General features: G+C 40.1%; 1 protein-coding gene across 2 annotated transcripts; it reads left to right on the forward strand.

Moving 5' to 3' along the window:
* The first annotated feature begins 427 nt into the window (after positions 1-427).
* On the forward strand, positions 428-20,636 carry LOC137276750 (carbohydrate sulfotransferase 15-like). Of its 2 annotated transcripts, none has more exons than XM_067808390.1 (9): positions 428-506; positions 3,073-3,249; positions 4,194-4,285; positions 6,796-7,000; positions 13,806-13,934; positions 14,861-15,017; positions 17,111-17,264; positions 18,847-18,994; positions 19,810-20,636. In XM_067808390.1, exons 2-9 carry the CDS (start codon positions 3,117-3,119, stop codon positions 19,989-19,991), a joined length of 1,200 nt encoding a protein of 399 aa, XP_067664491.1. In that variant the 5' UTR covers positions 428-506; positions 3,073-3,116; the 3' UTR covers positions 19,992-20,636. The 2 variants fall into 2 exon arrangements, with proteins under 2 accessions (XP_067664491.1, XP_067664490.1); XM_067808389.1 differs by having other exon boundaries at positions 437-506; positions 6,796-7,054.
* The last annotated feature ends 104 nt before the right edge of the window (positions 20,637-20,740 follow it).

Here is a 20,740-nt window from a genome sequence, read left to right on the forward strand (position 1 = left end):
CCAAATTGCGGTTTGGTTTCGTAATTAGACCGTTGGCGAGAAACATTATTCGCTCCGCATCAGTGCCCCTTTAAGGTTGCGGTCCAATGCTCTAATTTGATGTATATTTCAAGTGCCTATCATTTCATCATCCTGATAACCAGTCTTATGAAAATCTAATGTTTATAATAGCTCCATCGCGATATCTCTCTAAAAATTCATACAGCGACGGGGCTGTGTTGGTTATAAACATATAATGCTAATATTAATGCTAATATTATTCTGTGATATAACCGAAAAAGAGAAATCCCCTGTGCTTTAGTTAGGTTTTACCCAAGGCGAAATTTGAGATAATTTGTCCAAAGACGTATATCCGTCTTTGTTCTTTCTAAATATTCCTGAAATGTTACTAGTGGTAATCTAATTCCACACGCTTATCTCCCTTTGGTGGAAAAGGAGGAACGGAAAACGTGCTTAAAGAAAAACAAACACTGAGTACACTGGCCGAGCGTTGTTGGGGTGTGTTGGTATGTGAAACGTTACTAATGTCTCTCGAAAACTTTTGGGATTTGCGTTAATGTAGTGCACTTTAGAAGCATTTTAGAAAACAATGAATTTTGCGCTCTCACGCGCAGAATTAATGGCAGAACAGTGTAATGAATCCGATCGATGGTCTCGGTAGTGAGAACGTAATCTTGGTGCCATTTTTAGATTGTTGCAGAGTCAGATGTGGATAATCTTTATTGATGAGCAACATGGTGCGACATGGTTTATTTAGGAACTGATAATATCTCTGCATTGGTTTTAGATATGTAGAATTTCTCTAGCCGAGAGCACTGTACCGAGCGTACCGTTAGAAACAGGTTAATTGTCATTCTCAATGTAACGGTCGTTTGTTTACAAAACTTCGCAAATTTGAAGAATCGGCTTTTTGAAATAAATATTCATTGATGTTGACTGGAACTCTTTCCGTCATAATAATGACTTGAAGAAACCCAGCTTGATTAAAACTAAACTAACATATTCGCAACCCACAACAAGCCAATATCCATCCAGACTTTCATGAAAATTTCAACTGATTGGATTATATGTTTTTGAACAGCAGTGATTTCTCAGCCTCAAAGGAAATTTTATGATTACTAGGATGAATGGTTGTAATTTATAAAGTTATCCAAAGATCCAATGGACGAAATGCTCAATATTTTATTGAGACTATGCCAGGCTTTCAGTCACTCTGACAAAAGTGTTTTCTATGTAAGTTCCACAGCTCGTGCCCCAGTGAGCAGGATTATCGTCAGTTTTAAATCTGTACACTTTGTTGATGACTGGCTGAATATGTTCAGTAATGTCCAAATATTTCAGAGTGTGTATACTTCAAGCTGCAGATGGGACTGTGGGGTAGTATAACCAGATAACTGTCAAAGCATCCGCTCATCAAGCTGTTGACCTAAGTTCGATTCCCCATATAGGTACAACATGTGAAGCCCATTTCTGTTGTCCCTTTCTGTGATATTTATGGAATATTGTTAAAAATGGCATTAAACTGTACTCACTTCAATTGCAGATGGTGTTCACATTTTCACACTGCTTCATGATGTGCAACACCATACCTTAATACCTTCCTTTGCGATGGCTAGCACACAACATGGTGACTTATGGCTTCATTGCTCCCTACAAATGAAAGCCAACAAATGATTTGAATATATTCACTTCCCCCCATGGTCTTTATAAATCATGAATTTTTATTTGACGCAATTTCACATGCTTTTGTTTGTTTACATTACACTGAAATCTTCCTTCCATGTCTGAAAAATTCAATTCATTCCTGATTTCTCTGGACAGTCTTTTTCTCAGTAATTTTCCCGGATTTTTTAATAATTTTTTTTGTTATATCTCTTAGAGTTTCCTTTGTGTTCTCTTTCACAGCCTTTGGAAGTTTAGTAACATGTCTGATGCCAAAAGATCTCTTCTGCCAACTTTGTCCCCAGCTTTCAGTCAAGCACACTCATCAATGTTATCTGTTAATGACTATTGCCCTTTGTATGTCAGATATTCTTTTCAACTATGAATTATACCCAGTATGTTTAGATGCTTAAGCAGTGGTGGGGTAGCCTAGTGGTTAATGCATTTGCTTGTCATGCTTAAGGTCAGTGTTCACTTCCTAACATGGGTACATTGTGTGAAGCCTAATGTTCCCAGTGTACAAACATCAATGAGTACTAGAACAGATATGAATGACAGCCTGAAAGCTATTGATAACATTATTTATTTGAAAATCAATGTGATATATTGCATGGTACTCGTCACATGTATAAGATCGCCTTTTGAATTATCAGTGCTTGTATGTGTGATACTCAAATTGTATAATGACAGTGTATGAAATAAGGCCTGTCTGACTACCTGAGATGTGCTAGATTTCTGATGGACAGTCTAAATTTACAGCTAGCCAGTCCTGGTAAAAATGTTAGATGTTCCATGTGTCTGAGTAAATTCCCCGTAATTTAGTGTCTGGTTTGGTTGAACACTTTTTGGGCTGGTAACATTTTGAAGTAACCAGTTCTAATGTTTGGCTGGGTTTTTGGCTTGTTTCATACACTGATGGTGATTGTGATTCATAGTTGGACCCAGACCCACAGTGACCCGTGAAGGTCCCGGGGTAGAATAGGCCTTCAGCAACCCATGCTTGCCATAAAAGGCGACTCAGCTTGTCGTAAGAGGCGACTAACGGGATCGGGTGGTCAGGCTCGCTGACTTGGTTGACACATGTCATCGGTTCCCAATTATGCAGATCGATGCTCATGTTGTTGATCACTGGATTGTCTGGTCCAGACTCGATTATTTACAGACCGCCGCCATATAGCTGGGATATTGCTGAGTGCGGCGTAAACCTAAACTCACTCACTCACTCCCAGACCCACAGTTGGGATTCAGGGGTGTGCACCCACTTTTTTGTCCTGAAATTTTTGTTTAATGACCATTGAAAATTGGGGGGAAACTAAGGTGTGCACCACGATTTTTCTCAATGGTGTGAATTCCCCTCTTTCTCAAAAAGCTGTATCCGCCCCTTTGATTATTTTTTATTTTTCATTACAGAAGCCAGTAAACATGCTAGCTGTCCTTGGGCCATTCACAGGATCATGGTTTCCTGCCACACTGGCCGATGTCTTCAAGGCATCTTCTTAGTGACTGGAGTCCTGTCAGTCATCTCAATCCTCTATGTCAACAACATAATATCCCATGGTGTAACAATTGGACCCCCACAGATTGCAGGTCAGTTGCTGACAAGAGTGAGTTGGGGCACAAGGGACATAACTCCCTTGGATGTTGAAACCAACGGACCTTGTATTGCTGAAAGTAATATGTCTTTGGTCCAACACTCATTCACACGAATCACACTTTGCCATGCACATTTACATAAGTATTTAGGACTAACAGTAATTGCGGTAAGTTTGCTGTTAGAGTTGCTTCCCTTAACCAAGGTTTGCTAACACCATTTCATGCTCATAGGTATCTTTAAAGTTCTAAATGTACTGGACCTCCATCAGAGTCTATGTTGCTTTGACAACTGATGTACATGTACTGAGATATCCCAGAAATATTGCTCGAAATGATAGTAAACTAAACTCCCCCACTCACTCACTCATGTAAGGGGGTGGTGCAGAAGCCTCACAGTTAATGCTTATACTCATCATACCAAAGAATTTAGTTTCATTCCCAACATTCATACAATGTGTGAAGCCCATTTCTGGTGTCTGTCACTGTGATATTGCTGAAATATTGCTAAAAGTGGTGTAAAACTATACTCACTCACTCATACAAGGATCAGGTTGTGGGTTGGGGTGCCAAGGTTCAGTTTCTGATATAATATTTTATGAAGCGTTCCCAATAACATCTTAACCTACTGGGTATTTATTTATGTTGTCATTTTGTTTGGGTGTATATTTCGTTCGGTGTTCACAGTTTGGACTCCCAGTCCCAGTCTTGTGGATACTATCAAACCAATAATTGGACATTGTTTAAAACATATTCTGCTTAAAATGTTGTTTTCAGTTGACTTCTGATTTGCATGTGTTTCTCGTGTGTTCTGGTGTTCACAACTGTGGTATTGATGTAATGTTGCTGAAAGACGTGTAAAACTAAACTCACTCACTCACTCTCACCATCTACACTCTGAGTCAGACTAGCTGATACATTGAGTCTCTATGTTTGTGCAGGTTCTAGGTCCAAGACATCACAGGACAGTAACAGCTGCAAGAGATGTCTAAGACCTGTGTCCAGAGATGGGGTGGAGGACCTCTTCTGCATGGTGAGAGAGAGAACTGATCAGTGACAACTGCTTATAGTTAAAGAACGAAAAAACTTTTATTTGTGTACCCTTCTAACCATTACATATGAAAGACTTGTTGTTAGTCTTAAGCGAAACACCAAATGTATTCTTTAAAAACTTGTGGTTAATCAATACTGTCATGTTTCATAAGGTATGTCATGCAAAATCTTATTTGCCATCAATGAAAGAAATGTTTTACTACCACTAGCTGGCTTTTTATCTAATCGGGTATATACACTGGGAAGTTGAGTGAGCCAATCACAACTCACTTGGCTTTTTTTTAAAATCATCTCAGTGATTAAAGTTGACAACATTAACCATGCACAGGTTCTCCGAAAGAGGCAGAAGGAGTTCTTGCATATATTTTGAATAAATTTTCAGACCTGTGAATGTGTCTGTGAAACAACCTTCATGACTGCGACTGCTATCTTTTTTGACACTGGCAAGTTTAGTTGTAACTGCAGCTTAGCTGATTGGCTACTGTGAGAATGTGGAGCCAGCAGAGGGAGGTGATAAAATTTTCAGACTGAGCCATAGATGCATCCATGGTATACTGGAGACTTACTGGAACATATACCCAAGAGATATCAAGGATGGTACAGTCTAAGATAAAAACCTAGTTGCACCAGCCAAATTCCAACTGCACTACTTGAATGCAATATGTAGGTGCAAATATTAGATGTTTTATTCAGAAGTTTATCCATTCAAAATTTGACTTGCTCCTGGTGTAAGTTAGGCGTATAACTAGGCTGTGATTTATAATATTGGGTTGCACCAGTGCAAGTAACACAACACTAAATTGAACCCTGGTATTGCAATATATTGTGAAAGTGTAACACTTGGTTAAGGTAACAAACAAACTGTTTTCAAACAGTGGCACTAGCCAATGTTGTCATCACACAAGAGATCAATGGAAAATGTTTCCAAATTGAAGACTGCACTCTTAAGTGTCAGACTTGAGAAAAAAGCATCAACTGCCAAAACCAATTTGCCTTTTTCATTCTCTATGTATTCAGTGGTGTCTCTATGTATGTCCGTATGTACGACATGATTTGTTTCAATGTGATATCTGATGAACTATTGTACCCAACATCTCCAAATTTGGTGACAGCCTACATTGGGGGATTACACAGACACCAGTCAAATTTGGTGACCTTGACCTTATTTTCAAGGTCACCACGACGCATTGGCCACTTTTCAGATTCTTGTTAATGCGATATCTCATGAACTATTGTACTCAATGTCTTCAAACTTGGCGACAGCCTACATTGCAGGATTATGCAGACAACAGTCAGTTTTGATGACCTTGACCTTATTTTCAAGGTCACCATGATTCAGATTCTTGTTAATGCAATATCTCATGGTAAAGATTCTTGTTAATGCAATATCTCATGAACTATTGTACCCAATATATTTGAAATTGGTGACAGCCTACCCTGGGGGATCACACAGACACCAGTCAGTATTGATGACCTTGCCCTTCTTTTCAGGGTCACTATGACACTTTGAACACTTTTCACACTCTTTAAGTTTAACATATCTCATGAACTATTTTATGTCTTTAAGTTCAAGTTTGGTGAGTCTACATTAGGGGATTGTGCAAATAAAATATGACCACAACACATTGTCCACTTTTCAAACTTATATTAACGCAATATTTCATACAACATTGCAACCAATGTCCTCAAATATGTTGACAGCATACACTGGGCGATTATCCTGACATCAGTCATTTCACACGTCTTGTGTGTGACTCTGTGAGCAAAAAGTAAAGAGTAATGAATATGTTATAAAGTTTTCATTCTTCTTAAGCGGCAGGGTATGTTGCCATGTCAGTGGCAAACACTTGTTTAATATGGGTTAAAAGTCACGCAAATACAATTGCATGACCAATAAACATTCTCAAAACTATTAATGTTTAATAATATAAAGGAAATACATGATCACGAAAATCGGATGAACTGGTTTGCGAAAAGTGTACTGCAACATATTGTACTGTGAAGTTCATATTGCAATATACTACTTAACCGATATTATTGCCCACTCCTATCAACAGGTGACCATTATGACAACTTGTGATTTTGACAGAATCATCTATAAAATCAAATTGTAGCTCTCAAGCTAGGCAAAGCAGGTGACAAGAATAAATGACAAAATTGTGAAAACAGAAAACTTTCATTTTTCAAACATTTGTCATGAAATCAGATTTAGAAAAATCTGTAAACAAGATATTTTACGCCCAGCAGTGTAGAGTGCCCCTCATATGCATACCTCACATTACATCACAAAGACGTGCCCCTTTGATTGGTTGGAATTTTGTTTGTGGGAGAGAATTGTCAAAATGAGCAGTTTCAATGACATGGTTTCCTTTATAGTGATGTCAGTATTTGATTTATGTACCATCTTAGAGTATATGTTATCTTTAAATTTGTAAAAGACCATTTGTTTTCAAGTACAGTTTAATCTCATGGCATAGAGTTCTGTTTCAGGATCGACCTAAATACCTAAAACAGCTGAAGAACCCATGCTGGTTTGAGAAATCCAAGCTTCGATGTTTGCCATACTTTCATATCCTGGGCTGTGCCAAGTGTGCAACGACTGACTTAAGCACACGTATCACCCTCCATCCAGACATCATAAACCCTGATGCACCGTTCGATAAAGAAGCCTTATGGTGGACCTGGAGGAAATATGGTATTCTTTCACGCACAGTTGAGAAAGAAGTTCCAGGAATACCAAACACAATAAGTTTGTAGTTCACAGAATTAATTTCTCTAAACCCTGGTTTCTGGCATCTCTAGACTTTTTTCAGAAAATCCATTCCATTTTTAACTCAGGGTTGTGGTGGAACACATTTTCTCGGGTTTGTCCTGGGCAGTGGTTGCTGGTTTCAAATAACATCAGTTATCTGGTCTGCCATATGTAGATAACATTCAATAAAGAGAGAAACAGGTAGACTGAAACGTATTATCTACAGTCCTCATTTTTTTATTCTACCAAATTCTGTTTTATACCAAAATGCTAACAACTTCATGTAATCAAATGTCATTGAACACCACATTGATTGCAGCAACCACTTACATTTGCTGTTTGCCTATGGTCTGATTTGTCAAAAAGACAAACAAACTTTAATCATTATTGAACAAATCATTCTTGAAATCAAACTAACATTGCTACAAGACAATTCTGTGTTGTAGTATTAAATGCATGCTGTAGAATTATAGCATTAGCTAAAGCAATGCCAGAAATGATTGGAAAATGCTTTTTAGCAATTTGATAATGGTTGATATTTCAGATTCAAACCTCATGTATAATCATTCATACCACCTCGACCTAATATGTGATTAGTCATGATGCTCCATTCTCTAATCATAAAGATTACCCTTAAAATATCGAAAAAAATTGGAAAAAATTCCATGGTAGAAACATTTCTAAGAAACAAGCTAATCTGTGACCCACCTGGCAGACGGACATCGTGACAGCGCTCATGAGTGCTTATGTTTGAACCATTTCAAAAGTACCTGCCCATTCACCTCACTATGGTAATCAGGTGTCTAGACACCTTTGTCTGATGATATCACTGATGCCTTAGAACAATCTGAAGGGAACCACATTTGATTGTTTGACTGATTTTTATAACACCACTTTCATCAATGTGTATAATTTTTAACTTACTTTACCATAGGACATATGCATATTACCTCAAGCTTCGCTTAGAAGAGATCAGACAGTCATTGATTCGCCATTCTCATGAATGGCTACCTCATGTATCGACGAGTGAATAGGCACAGAAGTGGTGTGATCTCCTGAACCGCGCAAGCGCGGACCTTTCAAAATTCACTTTTACTTCAAGTGTCCTTGTGTCCGGACGTTTCGTTTGGTTCGCTATAGTTTGAGTTTTTTTTCAGACTTCTACCTTGTTCTTTGGTTATTCACATAGGTGTAGGTAGGTATTTTACTTTCATGTTACATCAGTGAATAATAGAATTGACTTCACTTACCTGGCTACCTCATGTAAATTTATCAGTTGCCGTTTGACGTGGGTCGTGTTTTTCTCACATCTCAGGGGTTCTTGCGTAGTCTTGGCATGGTGTGCGTAACTTGGGTTAGTTCCTACACCAATTTATACTTGGCTATCTTTATGGTTTATCCATTTGCTCTATACTTTTTCCTTTTTTCTCACGTAGCATGTCTTTGGTTGTAGGGGCAGCCGTCTTGGTTGTTGTCTCTACCCCGCTTTTGGATGTGCCTATTTTTATTAATCAGGGGCGTTTGTCGCATTTTTTATGTAGGGGTGTTTTCTACTATACGAGTTTTATAAGTTTTTCTTGCTTGTACACTGCAGTAGCTGTTTATGACTCATCAGTTTTGTACTGTGTGTAAAGTCCTAAAGTCAGCGAAGGACCCCTACCCCTGGTGTCCGGACTGCGCCACCGTTTCTTGCTCTCTTGACGTTGAAGCGTTTTTCTCAAAGGCGCAGGAAGATGTCGTCACCAGCGTCGTCGTTAGGATACCGTTCGTCGCTACAGGAGACTCCGGAGTGACAGCTGCCAGCGCTGACGCAGGATTCTTCTCACAACTCGACGTGTGATCAGCCGTCTCCAGAGCTGCACCGTCCTGATTCCTTCGTTGACTTATCTCGCCCCAATGCCTTAAGTCACCCGGAGGTGCAGAAGTTGCTCCGGTCTTTATTACAGCCCGCTGTTGGGACGCCTGAATCAATGCTGATGCCGACACCGACGCCGATGCAGTTGCTGCCTTCTGCTCTGATGCCAGTGGCATCTCCCTCTACTGAGCCGGCTGTGTTTCCTACGCCGATGCCGACTTTGGAGCCTCTACCGACGCCAATGCCGATGGCGACGATGATGCCAACACCAGGACTGGGCTCGACGCCGGAGCTGTTTACCTATCCCCATGCCGACACTGATGCCGCCTCCCGATGAAGATGGCAACGCTCACGACTGGGTCCTCCCACCCCCAGTCATGCCTGTTCACCTGACACCAGTTGGTGGGAGACTAGGAATCTTTTGGCCCAACTGGACATTCCTAGGAGATCCCTACGTCACAAACATCTTAAGGACCGGTTACAAACTGCCGATTGTCACCCTGCCGCCACTAACATCTGCACCTCAGGCGCGAGTGTACTCTCAGGAATGGCAGCTCTTACTTCAAGCCAATATTCAAGTGCTGTTGGAGAAGCAGACCATAGAGTTAGTAGTCGATCCCGTTCACTCCCCAGGGTTTTACTCTCCCATCTTCCTTGTCCCCAAGAAGGATTTGGACAAATTTTGGATGATCCACAACATGGCGGTTTTCAACTGTCTATGCCTTTCGGACCTGCCTCATTTTCGTATGGTTACCCTTGGTCTACTGCATGCCAAGCTGCGACCAGGAACGTGGTTAGCCGGTCTCGACTTGCAGGACGCATACCTCCATGTTCCAATTTTTCGGCACCACCTTAAGTTTCTTCAGGGTGCATTACCAGTGGAGGGTCCTCCCTTTAGGAATTCCTTCGGCCCTGTGGCTGTTTACACGGATCACGTCTCTGATCGCCCTATTCCTTCATCTGAGGGGAATAAACTTCGATCCCTACATAGATGACTGCCTCCTGAACAACTTCGAATCTCAGTTGCTTCGCAGACAGTTGAATTTCACCACTTGCCTTCTTCAGTAACTGTGGTGGATTATCAATCTTGACAAGTCACATCTCATGCTGTCACAGGAACTGACGTTCATTGGGGGTCTTTTTGTGAGTCATTCCAGTTTGGTCAAAGTTCCTCCAGCCCATTGGGAGAAGATTCTCAGGTTCGTGACCCTAGGCCTCTCTCAGCCTCTGACCCTGAGAGAGCGGTAGTCTCTGTTGTTCCTCCTCACTTCAGCTCAAGATCTTACCCACAGAGGTCGCCTCATGCTCCGGCCTCTTCAACGGTTTCTTCTACCTTTTCTTCAGAGGGACGAACTACATGTGCGCTTCCTGTTACATCAGCAACAACATCATAGCAACAGCTCTGTCCAGGCCCAGAAGACCGTCTCCAACGGAATGGATGCTCCACCCAGAAGCGTTCCACCTTCTGTGCCGGAATCTCGGGCGTCCCCTGATAGATCTGTTTGCCACAAGTCTAAATCATCAGTTGCCAGTATACGTGTCCCCAATTCCAGATCCAGCAGCTTGGGCAGTCGACGCCATGTCCCTCTGATGGGAAGGATTTGATGATTACGCCTTCCCTCCGCCAATTCTACTGCCGGCAATCATCTGAAAATCAGACAGACAAAGAGGATTCGTCTGCTTTTGGTCGCGACCTGGTAGCCAACCAGGTCGTGGTTTCCAGAGCTGCGCCGTCTTGCCGACGGACACATCCTTCTGTGCCACCTTCACAGTAATCAGTTACAACTTACATCCAGACCCGATCAGGTTTCATCTGTATGGATGGGTCATTTACAAAAGGCATAGAGAGCTAAGGGTTACCCGACCCGAGTAGCTAAAGTCATCGCCAAAGCTCATCGTACCTCTACCAGATCTTTGTATGACGATAAATGGTTGTCCTTTTAGAAGTGCTGCACCCAGAAATCTCAAGATCCCTTGTCTGCATCACCGCAATTCATTGCTGATTTCCTTATTTTCCTCCGCTCTCCAAGGCGTCTCTAGGGCAGTACCACAGGAACCCATTTTGTCAGAGTTGAACTCTGCTCTGGCCGTCAAATGTGATAGACAAGTTTCTAAAGTACCGGAGCTTACAGCTATGCTCAAGGAGTTCAAACTAGAGGATCAGAAGATCAGATTTTGTCCTCCAGCTTGGGACCGTAACATCGTCCTGAAACATCTTCGAGGCCGTCCCTACGAACCTTTGGAGGAGGCTTCTTTTGACAACTTGTCCTGGCTCTGGCTACCGCTGCCAGGGTAAGTGAGATCCATACTCTGGATGTTACACGGATCAAGTTTGACCAGTCTCGTCATGGATGTGCCCATTTAGGTTTGTTCTGGGACTTTATTGTGAAAAATCAGTTGCCAGGTCAGCCCGATCGACTGTTTACCATTCCTCCTCTCTCTGCAATTTTGGCCCCTGTCGATATGGAGGAGAACCTGCTGTGCCCAGTGCGTGCTTTAAAACTTTATATAGCTCGGTCTGCTCTGTTGAGACGAGGTTGGAAGAGATTGTTCATTCCTTTTTCGTCAACGTGCAAGGGCGAGGTAAATAGGAACACTGTTGCTTTATGGTTGCTTGCTACAATCCTGGCCGCTTACGATGCCCAAGGACTGCCTCATCCCACAGCTCACAAACCCTACGAAATTAGAGCTTTAGCTTCCACGATGGCTCTCCACAGGAATTGCATGGTTCCAGCTATAATGGAGGGTTGCTTCTGGAGATCATTGACGGTCTTTGCCAGCCACTACCTATGCAACTTGGCAATGGAGGACGTGCAAGGTCTCCAGTCTTTGGGTCCTCCAGTGGTCGCTCAACAGCTCACCTGTCCTACCGCTCATTAGGTAGCTACTGTTTCTTACCTGTAGGTCTCATGGTTCTCTTTCATATTGTGCTATGATCGGCTCCATGGAGTTCTTCAAGTTACTACCTGTGTTCTCATGTTACAGGATGTTTCCTGTACCTGACTCCTTTGATTTCTCAGGATTGCATGATATCTGCTGGCATCTGTTGGCTTTGGTCCTCTGGAGCCCGACACCGCCAACCTACTGTCGAAGCCTTATGCATATGTCCTATGGTAAGGTAAATTAAAATTTTGTTAAAATCTAAATATTTTAGATATTTAAATACTTACCTTACCCAAGGATGGTGATTTCCCTCCCAACGCTGGATGCTTCTCCCCTCTTTGGGCTCTTCGGACTGGATATTCTTTTTCAGTAAAAGTGAATTTTGAAAGGTCCGCGCTTGCACGGTTCAGGAGATCATGCCACTTTCGTGCCTATACACTCGTCGATACATGAGGTAGCCATTCATGAGAATCAGTGACATCTTCTATGCGAAACTTGAGGTAATATGCATATGTCCTGTGGTAAGGTAAGTATTTAAATATCTAAAATATTTAGAATTTAACAACTTTTTAACAAATAGACAGGATTGAGAACTTTTCTCTAAACACAGATCTGTCATCTCACCTTTTGGTGTACCTGAACCCCATTTCTACCAGAGCTACAATGAGAGTTGTTTTTGAGACATTTATGGTATATTTGATATCACCTTGTATTTTAGCACATGTCAGTGTGATCTTGCGTTCATACTCTTTATAAAATGCATGCTGTATGACACCCTTATCAAAGTTTCCTAACAGGTTTTGATTTTGACACGACCCTCAGGTAAATGATATGTTTACAACTTTGTACACCTGACTGTAAGTCAATTTAACATCTTTACACACTCATGTCTGAAAAGAGGTTTGTCCCTTTGTTTCTCCAGTATGAAAAACTGGTATGAATTTGCAATCAGTTGTTCTGCAGATATATCAAGTTATATCATGTTGCCAGTTCAGTGCTCATATGCGAAGTGAAACTTCTTGGGTGAACAAGATTATCTATGTGATTTGAATTGAGACTTTGTTAATTATTTTGAATATAACTACTACAAGAATTCCATAATTTTCAAAAACAGATGTTCAGAAAAGCAAATCTTTTAAAGTCATTTATGTAATTTGATTAGTTGAGACTATAGCATATGAATAATTATAGTCTGTATTTCAAAACTACAGTTTTTACAAAGTATATTTACGAATGTTGTTGAAACGTAAACACTTCCCCCTGGTAAGACAGCCCTAAAGTGCATTTTTTCATCAGAGCTTTAATATACAACTAGGTAGAGTTGTACATGTACATGTGCTTTCATCTTGTGTCAAATTCATCATATTGATATTGAAGCCAAAAAACACTTTTCAAGCATTTCTAGAGTTACTTTTAAGATTGCCTCTTGGTCAATACTGATAGTCCTCTGACTTCCCGCATGGTTGCCATGGTTACCTTTACTTATACTGTTTCTTTGGACACCAACTAGAGTGTGCATTACAGAATATGAGTTATAGAAAGAAAGAAGAAATAAAGGAAAGAAAATAAATGTTAGTGACTGTGAAATGTTGACTCCCTAAGTTTTGTTGTGGTCAAAAAGTGCAAATGTGTACAGGATAACAATGACATACACCAACAAAAACACTGAAATGTGTAAACTTGTGATATCCTTGTTTGTGTCATAATTGTGATGTATATTGATTTTTACATGATAATGTGCTGTGACATTTTTAAGAAACCCTATGGAAATAAGAGAGGAAATGTGAAAATCTGTTGTGTTTGTCCATGTGTTGTACTTGTGATGTAATTATTGATTTTACATAATACAAATGTAAAGCAAAATGTTTCCCATTCAGCTGAAAAAAAGGAACTATAATCCTTGACTGCACAACGTAATTTTGAGATTAGTGTTTTCATAATATATTTTTTGGGACTTATGTAGAAAATACCATGGACATGTACAATTAGTTTCACTTACTGTTTTTACAGGTTACGTTGGTTACTCCCGTGCACGAATACGTAAATTTAGACAGTATGTCAAATACTTTGACCCACTGGCTCACAAGCTGCAGACATTGATGAAGGGAAAAGATCAGAATTTTTCCCACTTCATCACAAGTAAGTAGTCATTGACGTTGTTTTTATCCCCCAAAACGCGTTTTACGGGGGGTATTAAACTGCACCCTATCCATCCGTCCGTCTTTTCCAGAGCAGAACTCTAAAACTGTTCAATATTTCTTCACCAAACTTGACACATCGATTGGTGTAGTGGTGTACTGGTGCCTTTTGATAGTTTTGGAATTCTGAATAAAATATTTTTGGCGCTTCTTAGACTGAAATTGGAGGTAATGCGGGGGATATTGATGACTGTGTCTTCTTGTTATTTAAGGCAGCACTCAGTATTAGTCCAGATATGTATGAGATGGTTTGTAAATAATTAAGTCTGGACCAGACAATCCAGTGATCAATATTGTGAGCATTATTCTACACAACTGGAAGTAGTTATTGAAGTGCATATGGCTGCTGTGAGGGAGAGTCAGTTTAGAAAGTGCTGAATCAGCGTAACAAGTAAAGGACAGTTTGCTGTGTTCTGCATGCCCAACACATTTGTGTGAAGAATGCATCTGAAAATGTGAAAACAAACTAAGCCAGAATATCCTGTCTCCAGTTTTACCTCCTTTGGCCTTGGCTCTCATTATGTGAAAGCATTAGACTGAGGTACAGCCACCATAATCCACCTCCTGTGCTCCTAAGACAGTGAATTAATCCTTGTTTTTGGAAGTCTAATTGGTTCATTTCAAAGGATAATTGAAAGGAGATAGAGAGCATCTGGACTGGCAGATTCTTATTTGTTTGAATAAAATGAAAATAATAAAATAAATGCTTAAAAATTGTATTCCTGTACAACAGTTCCCAGTGTCTTCACACACTTGAATTAAGTTGGATCTGAAAAAGGAGAAATGGGAATCCTGTCATAAAATGATGCTTGCTATAGTATGGAGACTGAATGTTCCAAAGATCGTGTTTTTTTTGTTGATTTTTAGTGGATGGGTCTCCACCAGATTTTTGGGACTTTCGAGGCTGGCCACTGCTGCCTCAGAACCATGGCCACAGCGAACCATGTGTCTACACCCCGCAGCTGATGAAACATGTCTATGCAGACCCCAAGTTCATCCTCATCCTGAGGAACCCAACTGATAGGTAAGTATAGCAACTGTACTGTGCTTTGTATTTAGTAAAAGGGGTTAAAAATCTTAGAGATGCTCCGTTGTCCTCTGGTGCCATGTGAGTAAAACATCTGTAGCCTACCTCCAGATATCAGAACATGTGATATTTTCTAAACACATCTGAATTTTCTCATTGCAGCAAGAGTTGTGGCCCGTGCCTTTGCCTGGATGTACAAGTGTTGGGTTAGAAAAATCTTCTAATGATCCTTGATTCAACAGCACTTTAGACTTTGTTGCCCCACTGAGATACATCCTGTGTAGTTCAGTTGAACACTGTTGTGCTAAACTTTGATGTGTGGAACTTGCACTTGTCCCAAAGTAAAAATGGGGTGGTGAGGAACCTTAGTCATTAAGACATTCACTTGTCACACCGAAGACCTGGGTTCAATTCCCATGTGTACAATGCCTTTTCTGGTGTCCCTTATGTTATTGTTGGAATATTGCTATGAGTAGAGAAAAGCGGAACTCACTCACTCAAAGTAAAAACTCGATCCCTTCATATCCTTTCTTTATTCATAAGTTTTGGATTGTGTCAAACCTCAGGTAACAAAAAATATTTTTGTGAGTGAATTAAATTTTGACACAGCAATGTTTTGCTCAATTTGTGATATACTATACTGTTGCCATTTTCTCACAGTCTCTGGTGTCATTGATCTGTTACATACTATACTCATACTGTTTTTTCTCTTGTCATTGATCTGTTACAGACTGTTGTGTACTCCAACTGTTATTTCTCCTGTTCAATTACACAGTGTATTTATAATGTTATTTCTGCTGTCATTGTTAAAGACAGTCTGTTACTTCTCAAAGTGATAATTTTTCATGTTCTTTTACAGACTGTGCACTGTTAATTCTCCATGACCTTATTGTATTACAGGATGTATATTTGGACTATATATCTCTCATCGTTAATCTATTGCAATCTTCGACTAGGACTGTTATGTATCTTCCTATGGTTCTGTTCTAGTCTGTACTTGGACTGATCTCTATCTTGTGATTGTTCCATTACTGTGTGTACCGGGACTATCATTCATCCTGTCAATGTTCTGTACCAGTCTGTACTTGTAGTATTGCTGATTGTGCCATCCAATTACAGATTCTACTTGCAAAGTTGTTGATAATGTTTTTTGGTCACAGAAAATACTTGTAGAGTTGTTGATCATACCATTCAATTACTGATTGTACTTGTAATTTTGTTGTTCTTTTGCCAGTCTATGTAAACTTCGTCTCAGTGTATTTCGTTACACTCCACCACTGAGTCTAACAAAACCTAGTAGAAGGTTGCGTCAGGTAACCTTTGAGCAACCAATGACAGTCCAATCAAATGTGAGATGGTTAAATAGATTTATCCAATAAGACAACGGCTACTATTTGTCGATCGGAGGGACTTTCAAAATATTCAGGTCACTGACAGAGGTCTCTCCGCAAACAAAAATTAGCATATGACACAATTATTTGACCTGCAGTATATACGCTTTGGGGCTTGTGTTGACATGGTTACCATTAGCTAATATTTCCGCAAGCTGACATCCTTGAATATTGTCAAAAACACTGTTTTCAGCGAGTGTTTACTCACCGTTGTCATGGCTGTACGTGCGCTGTGTGCATCACCTGGAAGCGATCATACGCTAAATAGCATTCGGAATCGTTTGGGTACAAACCTTTTCGAGATGAAAAGTCAATAAGGGATGTGTGAATGTCTACTTTCGCGATTTGGAAAGCTGTGTTCTGATTGGTCAATCTCAAAGGTTACCTGTCGTAACCTCCCAGGTTTTTGTTAGGCTCAGTGGTGGAGTGTAACGAAAAGTACTGAGGATAAGTTTACTTAGACTGTCTTTTGCGAACTGCACTTTTTGATCATGAAATTCTTTTACAGACTGTGTTATCAATGTTATTGATAATACCATTCAGTCACAGACTACTCAAATGTTGATCCTGCTGTTTTGTTACAGATTGTACTCGTAATGTTGATAACACCATTCTGTCTCAGACTGTACTTGTAATGTTGTTGATAATACCACTGTCAAAGACTGTACTAGTAATGTTGATCATGTCTTTCTGTTACAGACTATACTCGGACTACTTCTTCCTTCGTCAGGGTGACACACCTGAAGACTTTCATGACGACGTGAAGAAATCCATGCAGATACTTGCCAACTGCCAGAAGACCCACACTCAGAAGCAGTGCTACTTTAGTGCCTCTGTCTACAAGAGACTGGAAGTATGTCACATCTAACAGTTATATTGAGTTTCAAACTGATCATTTAAACTGCCCCTCCAATATTTGCCAAATACATCTGTCCATAAATTATTCAGTAGGGTGAGTCTGGTACTCATTATTTTCCCAAATAATTCTGTAGAGTGAATCTGGTAGTTTTATGTTTAAGAAATACAGTTTGCTCTATCACCAAGTGTAGTGTAATAAAGTGTGCTTTATTAGACTATACTTGGTGGTAGAGTGAACTGTATTTGTTTTCTAAGATTTGATTAAACTCAGGCAAATAAACAAACACTGTGTCACTGATCTAAATTGAGAATCCTCGCACAGGGCTTACTGACGGACTGTTCTTTTGGTGTGTCTGCCCACCCCCACCTTAAGACGAACATTATTAGAAAAACAAATGAGAAAAACAGTTTGGTCACGGTTTATGTTCGGGTTAAATGTCTTCTCTAAATTAGTTAGTTATATTTGTGATTAATGAAAACGATAGGAGGCAATATGAACGTTTCTATGACCAATGTAAGTTCAGATCAGCACATTCAGATGAACCTGACTAGTCAAGCAGCATTCCATGACTGCATTGTGGGAATATAACATTGCAAACGTTACTGTATTAATGTAAAATTAATGTCGAATTATGAGGCATCGTATCCGTCCGGAAATGTAATGTTTCCACCATGATGTTAGCTGATTGACACAACTGCATAACAAAAAACGGGATGCAAGAGACTAGTCTTCTGTGGGAGGCTGTACGAGGCAATGGCAGCTAATGTGCATCAGGATGTTAGTTACATTGTGACGTAATGCAAAAAGTGCACAGTATCGTCTGATACAGTTCACTTTGCATTGTGACGTAATGCAAAAAGTGCACATTATCGTCTGAAGCAGTTCACTTCGTCTGTGCCTTTTGATCTTTCACCAAAGCATCTTAGAATTGAGAATACACAGCACAACCCAGATTACGGGTATCGAAGTTTCCTTGAGTCAGATTGAAATCCCTGTGAAAACACTTGATTCCACTGCTGCTGTTTTGTTCACTATTTTGGCAAGCTTCAGTGTTGGTATTAACTGTTATGGAGAAACACCTACTGCAATTAAACTGTGCTAAACAATCTCATAAGAGTTACATCTTAGTGCCGGTACCACTGAACCATTAACTGCAAAACTATGGTATAGTTATCTTGACTAGAAGTGTCAGAAAGTGTTTGTAAGAAAGTGTTTGAAAGTTCCCTAAATTATTACCTAGGTATAGATTTTTGAAGATCTCTTAGTGCTAAGATAGTCATAAGTGCCATATATTAACCTTGACTTACGACTACCTTAGCGCTTAGAGAGTTTTGAAAATCCAGGCCCAATTCAGTGTGTCCAAACACAGTATGGACACAGAGTGTATTCTGCTATATGTGGATGTAAATCACATCTACCTCATGCTTGCCAAGTATGATCATCAGTTTCTCATCTGTTTATCATATTTCTAAATAATCTGTAGATGTCAGCCATATTTCAGTCAGTGCAGATCTTTTTAGCATGTATTTTAACACAAGTAAATGAAATAAGAAATATTTGTGTCAATTCATTTCAGACACGAATTCACTTCGGTTGTTACAGTCTGTATATGAAGGAATGGTTGAAAGCATTTCCACTGCGACACTTCCTTATCCTGAAGACTGAAGAGTACTCAAAGAACATCACGGAGCACATGAAGAGGGTGTTCTCTTTTCTTCAGCTCAGTAAGCAGTTTCATCTGAAATATTGTCCACAAAAACACACCAGGGTGGCAACCGAAATACTGAAGCTTGACTTTTCACAATTTTCTTCTTTTGCGGGTGTTGTGATAGCTTTACGGTTAAACCCTTTGTTTGTCACGCTGAAGACCGAGGTTTGGTTCCCCACTTGGGTGTAATGTTCAAACCCCATGGTATCGCAGGCTGGAATATTGCTGGAATATTGCTAACAGCAATGTCTCGGTAAAGTCTCTCTTACTCGCTCACTCAGTTACTCACTCACTTACCTACCCACTCCTGATGGATGGTTTGTTGTTTAACACAGCATTATTCCAGCTATATGGCTGCAGTCAGTTCTGACATGTTGGTAGGCATATTCATGAAGAGTGTTTTTAGCCATTGTGGGGGAAATTAATGCCTTTGTCTTTGTTGGTGATTGCCATGAACCTTCTTGTTGGTGATTGCCATGAACCTTCTTGTTGGTGATTGCCATGGATGGCATTGCTGGATGGATAGTGGCACAGACAAGTAAAGCAGTAAGACCCAAGGGCTTAAGTAGACCTGTAAACATCTTAGACGTGCACTACTTCGTCCCAACTCCAGTTGACAAATTCTATAACTGAACAGGACTGTAAACAATGCACAGGGTCACAAACCAGTTGAAATTAGGAATAGTAGGATGATTGGCACTCATGCTTGGCAGCTTGTGTCCGGGGAATTTCCATGCATGTGCTGTGGTTGCAGATAGTAGATCGATTAGAAATAATGTTGAACCTCAAGATTCACTCACTCACCATATGCTCACAAAATGTTTATTTCAGGTCAGCCATCAGTAGATTTGTATGAGGAAATTGAGGACTTGGGAAGATCTCGTGTCACAAAGAAGAAGAAGAAAGCTCTGCCCATGTTAGAAAGCACCAGGTTGATCCTTGATCAGTTTTATGCCCCCTGCAATCAGGAACTGGCTAATCTGCTGGGTGACAAGAAGTTCTTGTGGAAGTGACTTCCAGGATTTTTTCACAAAGCGAAAGAAACTCATATTTTTTATTAGAGCTGAAAACAGGTCTGGGCCCTTATTCTCGAAATGTCCGTAGCCCTATGAATTCTTAACTTTGATTGTAGCCAATGTGTTAAGAAGGGCCTTAATAAGTCCGTAGGGCTGCGAACGTTTTGAGAATAGCTAGCCTGGTCTTTGTAATATTACTTTTGTGGGCTTGGGTAGGCACATGTTTAAGGGCCTGCTCATCACGCTGAAGATCTGGGTTTCATTCCCCACATTAGTACAATACGTGAAGACCATTTCTGGTTTTCCCCACCGTGATATATCTGGAATTTTGCTAAAAGTGGCACTCACTCACTACTGTTATTTGTTATTTGGGGCAGAACATTTAGAAGTTTGGGATCCATTCAAAGTTGTTTACCTGATCACAAATTGGTAACCATGTGATGTGAAATATTTATTGTGGTTATTGTTATAGCTTTGGTTAATCAATTGCCAGATTTGATTATGATCAGGTTGTAATTGTGATGAAAGTGCCATTTCATATAAATGCTTTACAGCCAAAGTAAACTGGATATGGGATTTTTCATGGAGGTTATTGTTAGTGTTTTCTTTAATTGATTGCAAAATCTTTTATTATCAGTCACATTAAAATCAAATCTTTTAGTCGTGTCAAATATCTTCCATGGTGACAATCTTTCATCTGTTCCAGGGAAATTATATAAACAACTCTATATGCTTCACTGAGTTAT

Source organism: Haliotis asinina, chromosome 3 (genome assembly GCF_037392515.1).
Source record: "Haliotis asinina isolate JCU_RB_2024 chromosome 3, JCU_Hal_asi_v2, whole genome shotgun sequence".
In the NCBI taxonomy this organism is placed as follows: domain Eukaryota; kingdom Metazoa; phylum Mollusca; class Gastropoda; order Lepetellida; family Haliotidae; genus Haliotis; species Haliotis asinina.

Excerpts from the sequence above, each read along its gene's own strand:
- LOC137276750 (XM_067808389.1), top strand. The coding sequence starts at position 3,117 with ATGGTTTCCTGCCACACTGGCCGATGTCTTCAAGGCATCTTCTTAGTG. Across the intron at positions 3,250-4,193 it reads TGGACCCCCACAGATTGCAG|GTTCTAGGTCCAAGACATCA; the intron begins GTCAGTTGCTGA and ends ATGTTTGTGCAG. Across the intron at positions 7,055-13,805 it reads AGGAATACCAAACACAATAA|GTTACGTTGGTTACTCCCGT; the intron begins GTTTGTAGTTCA and ends CTGTTTTTACAG.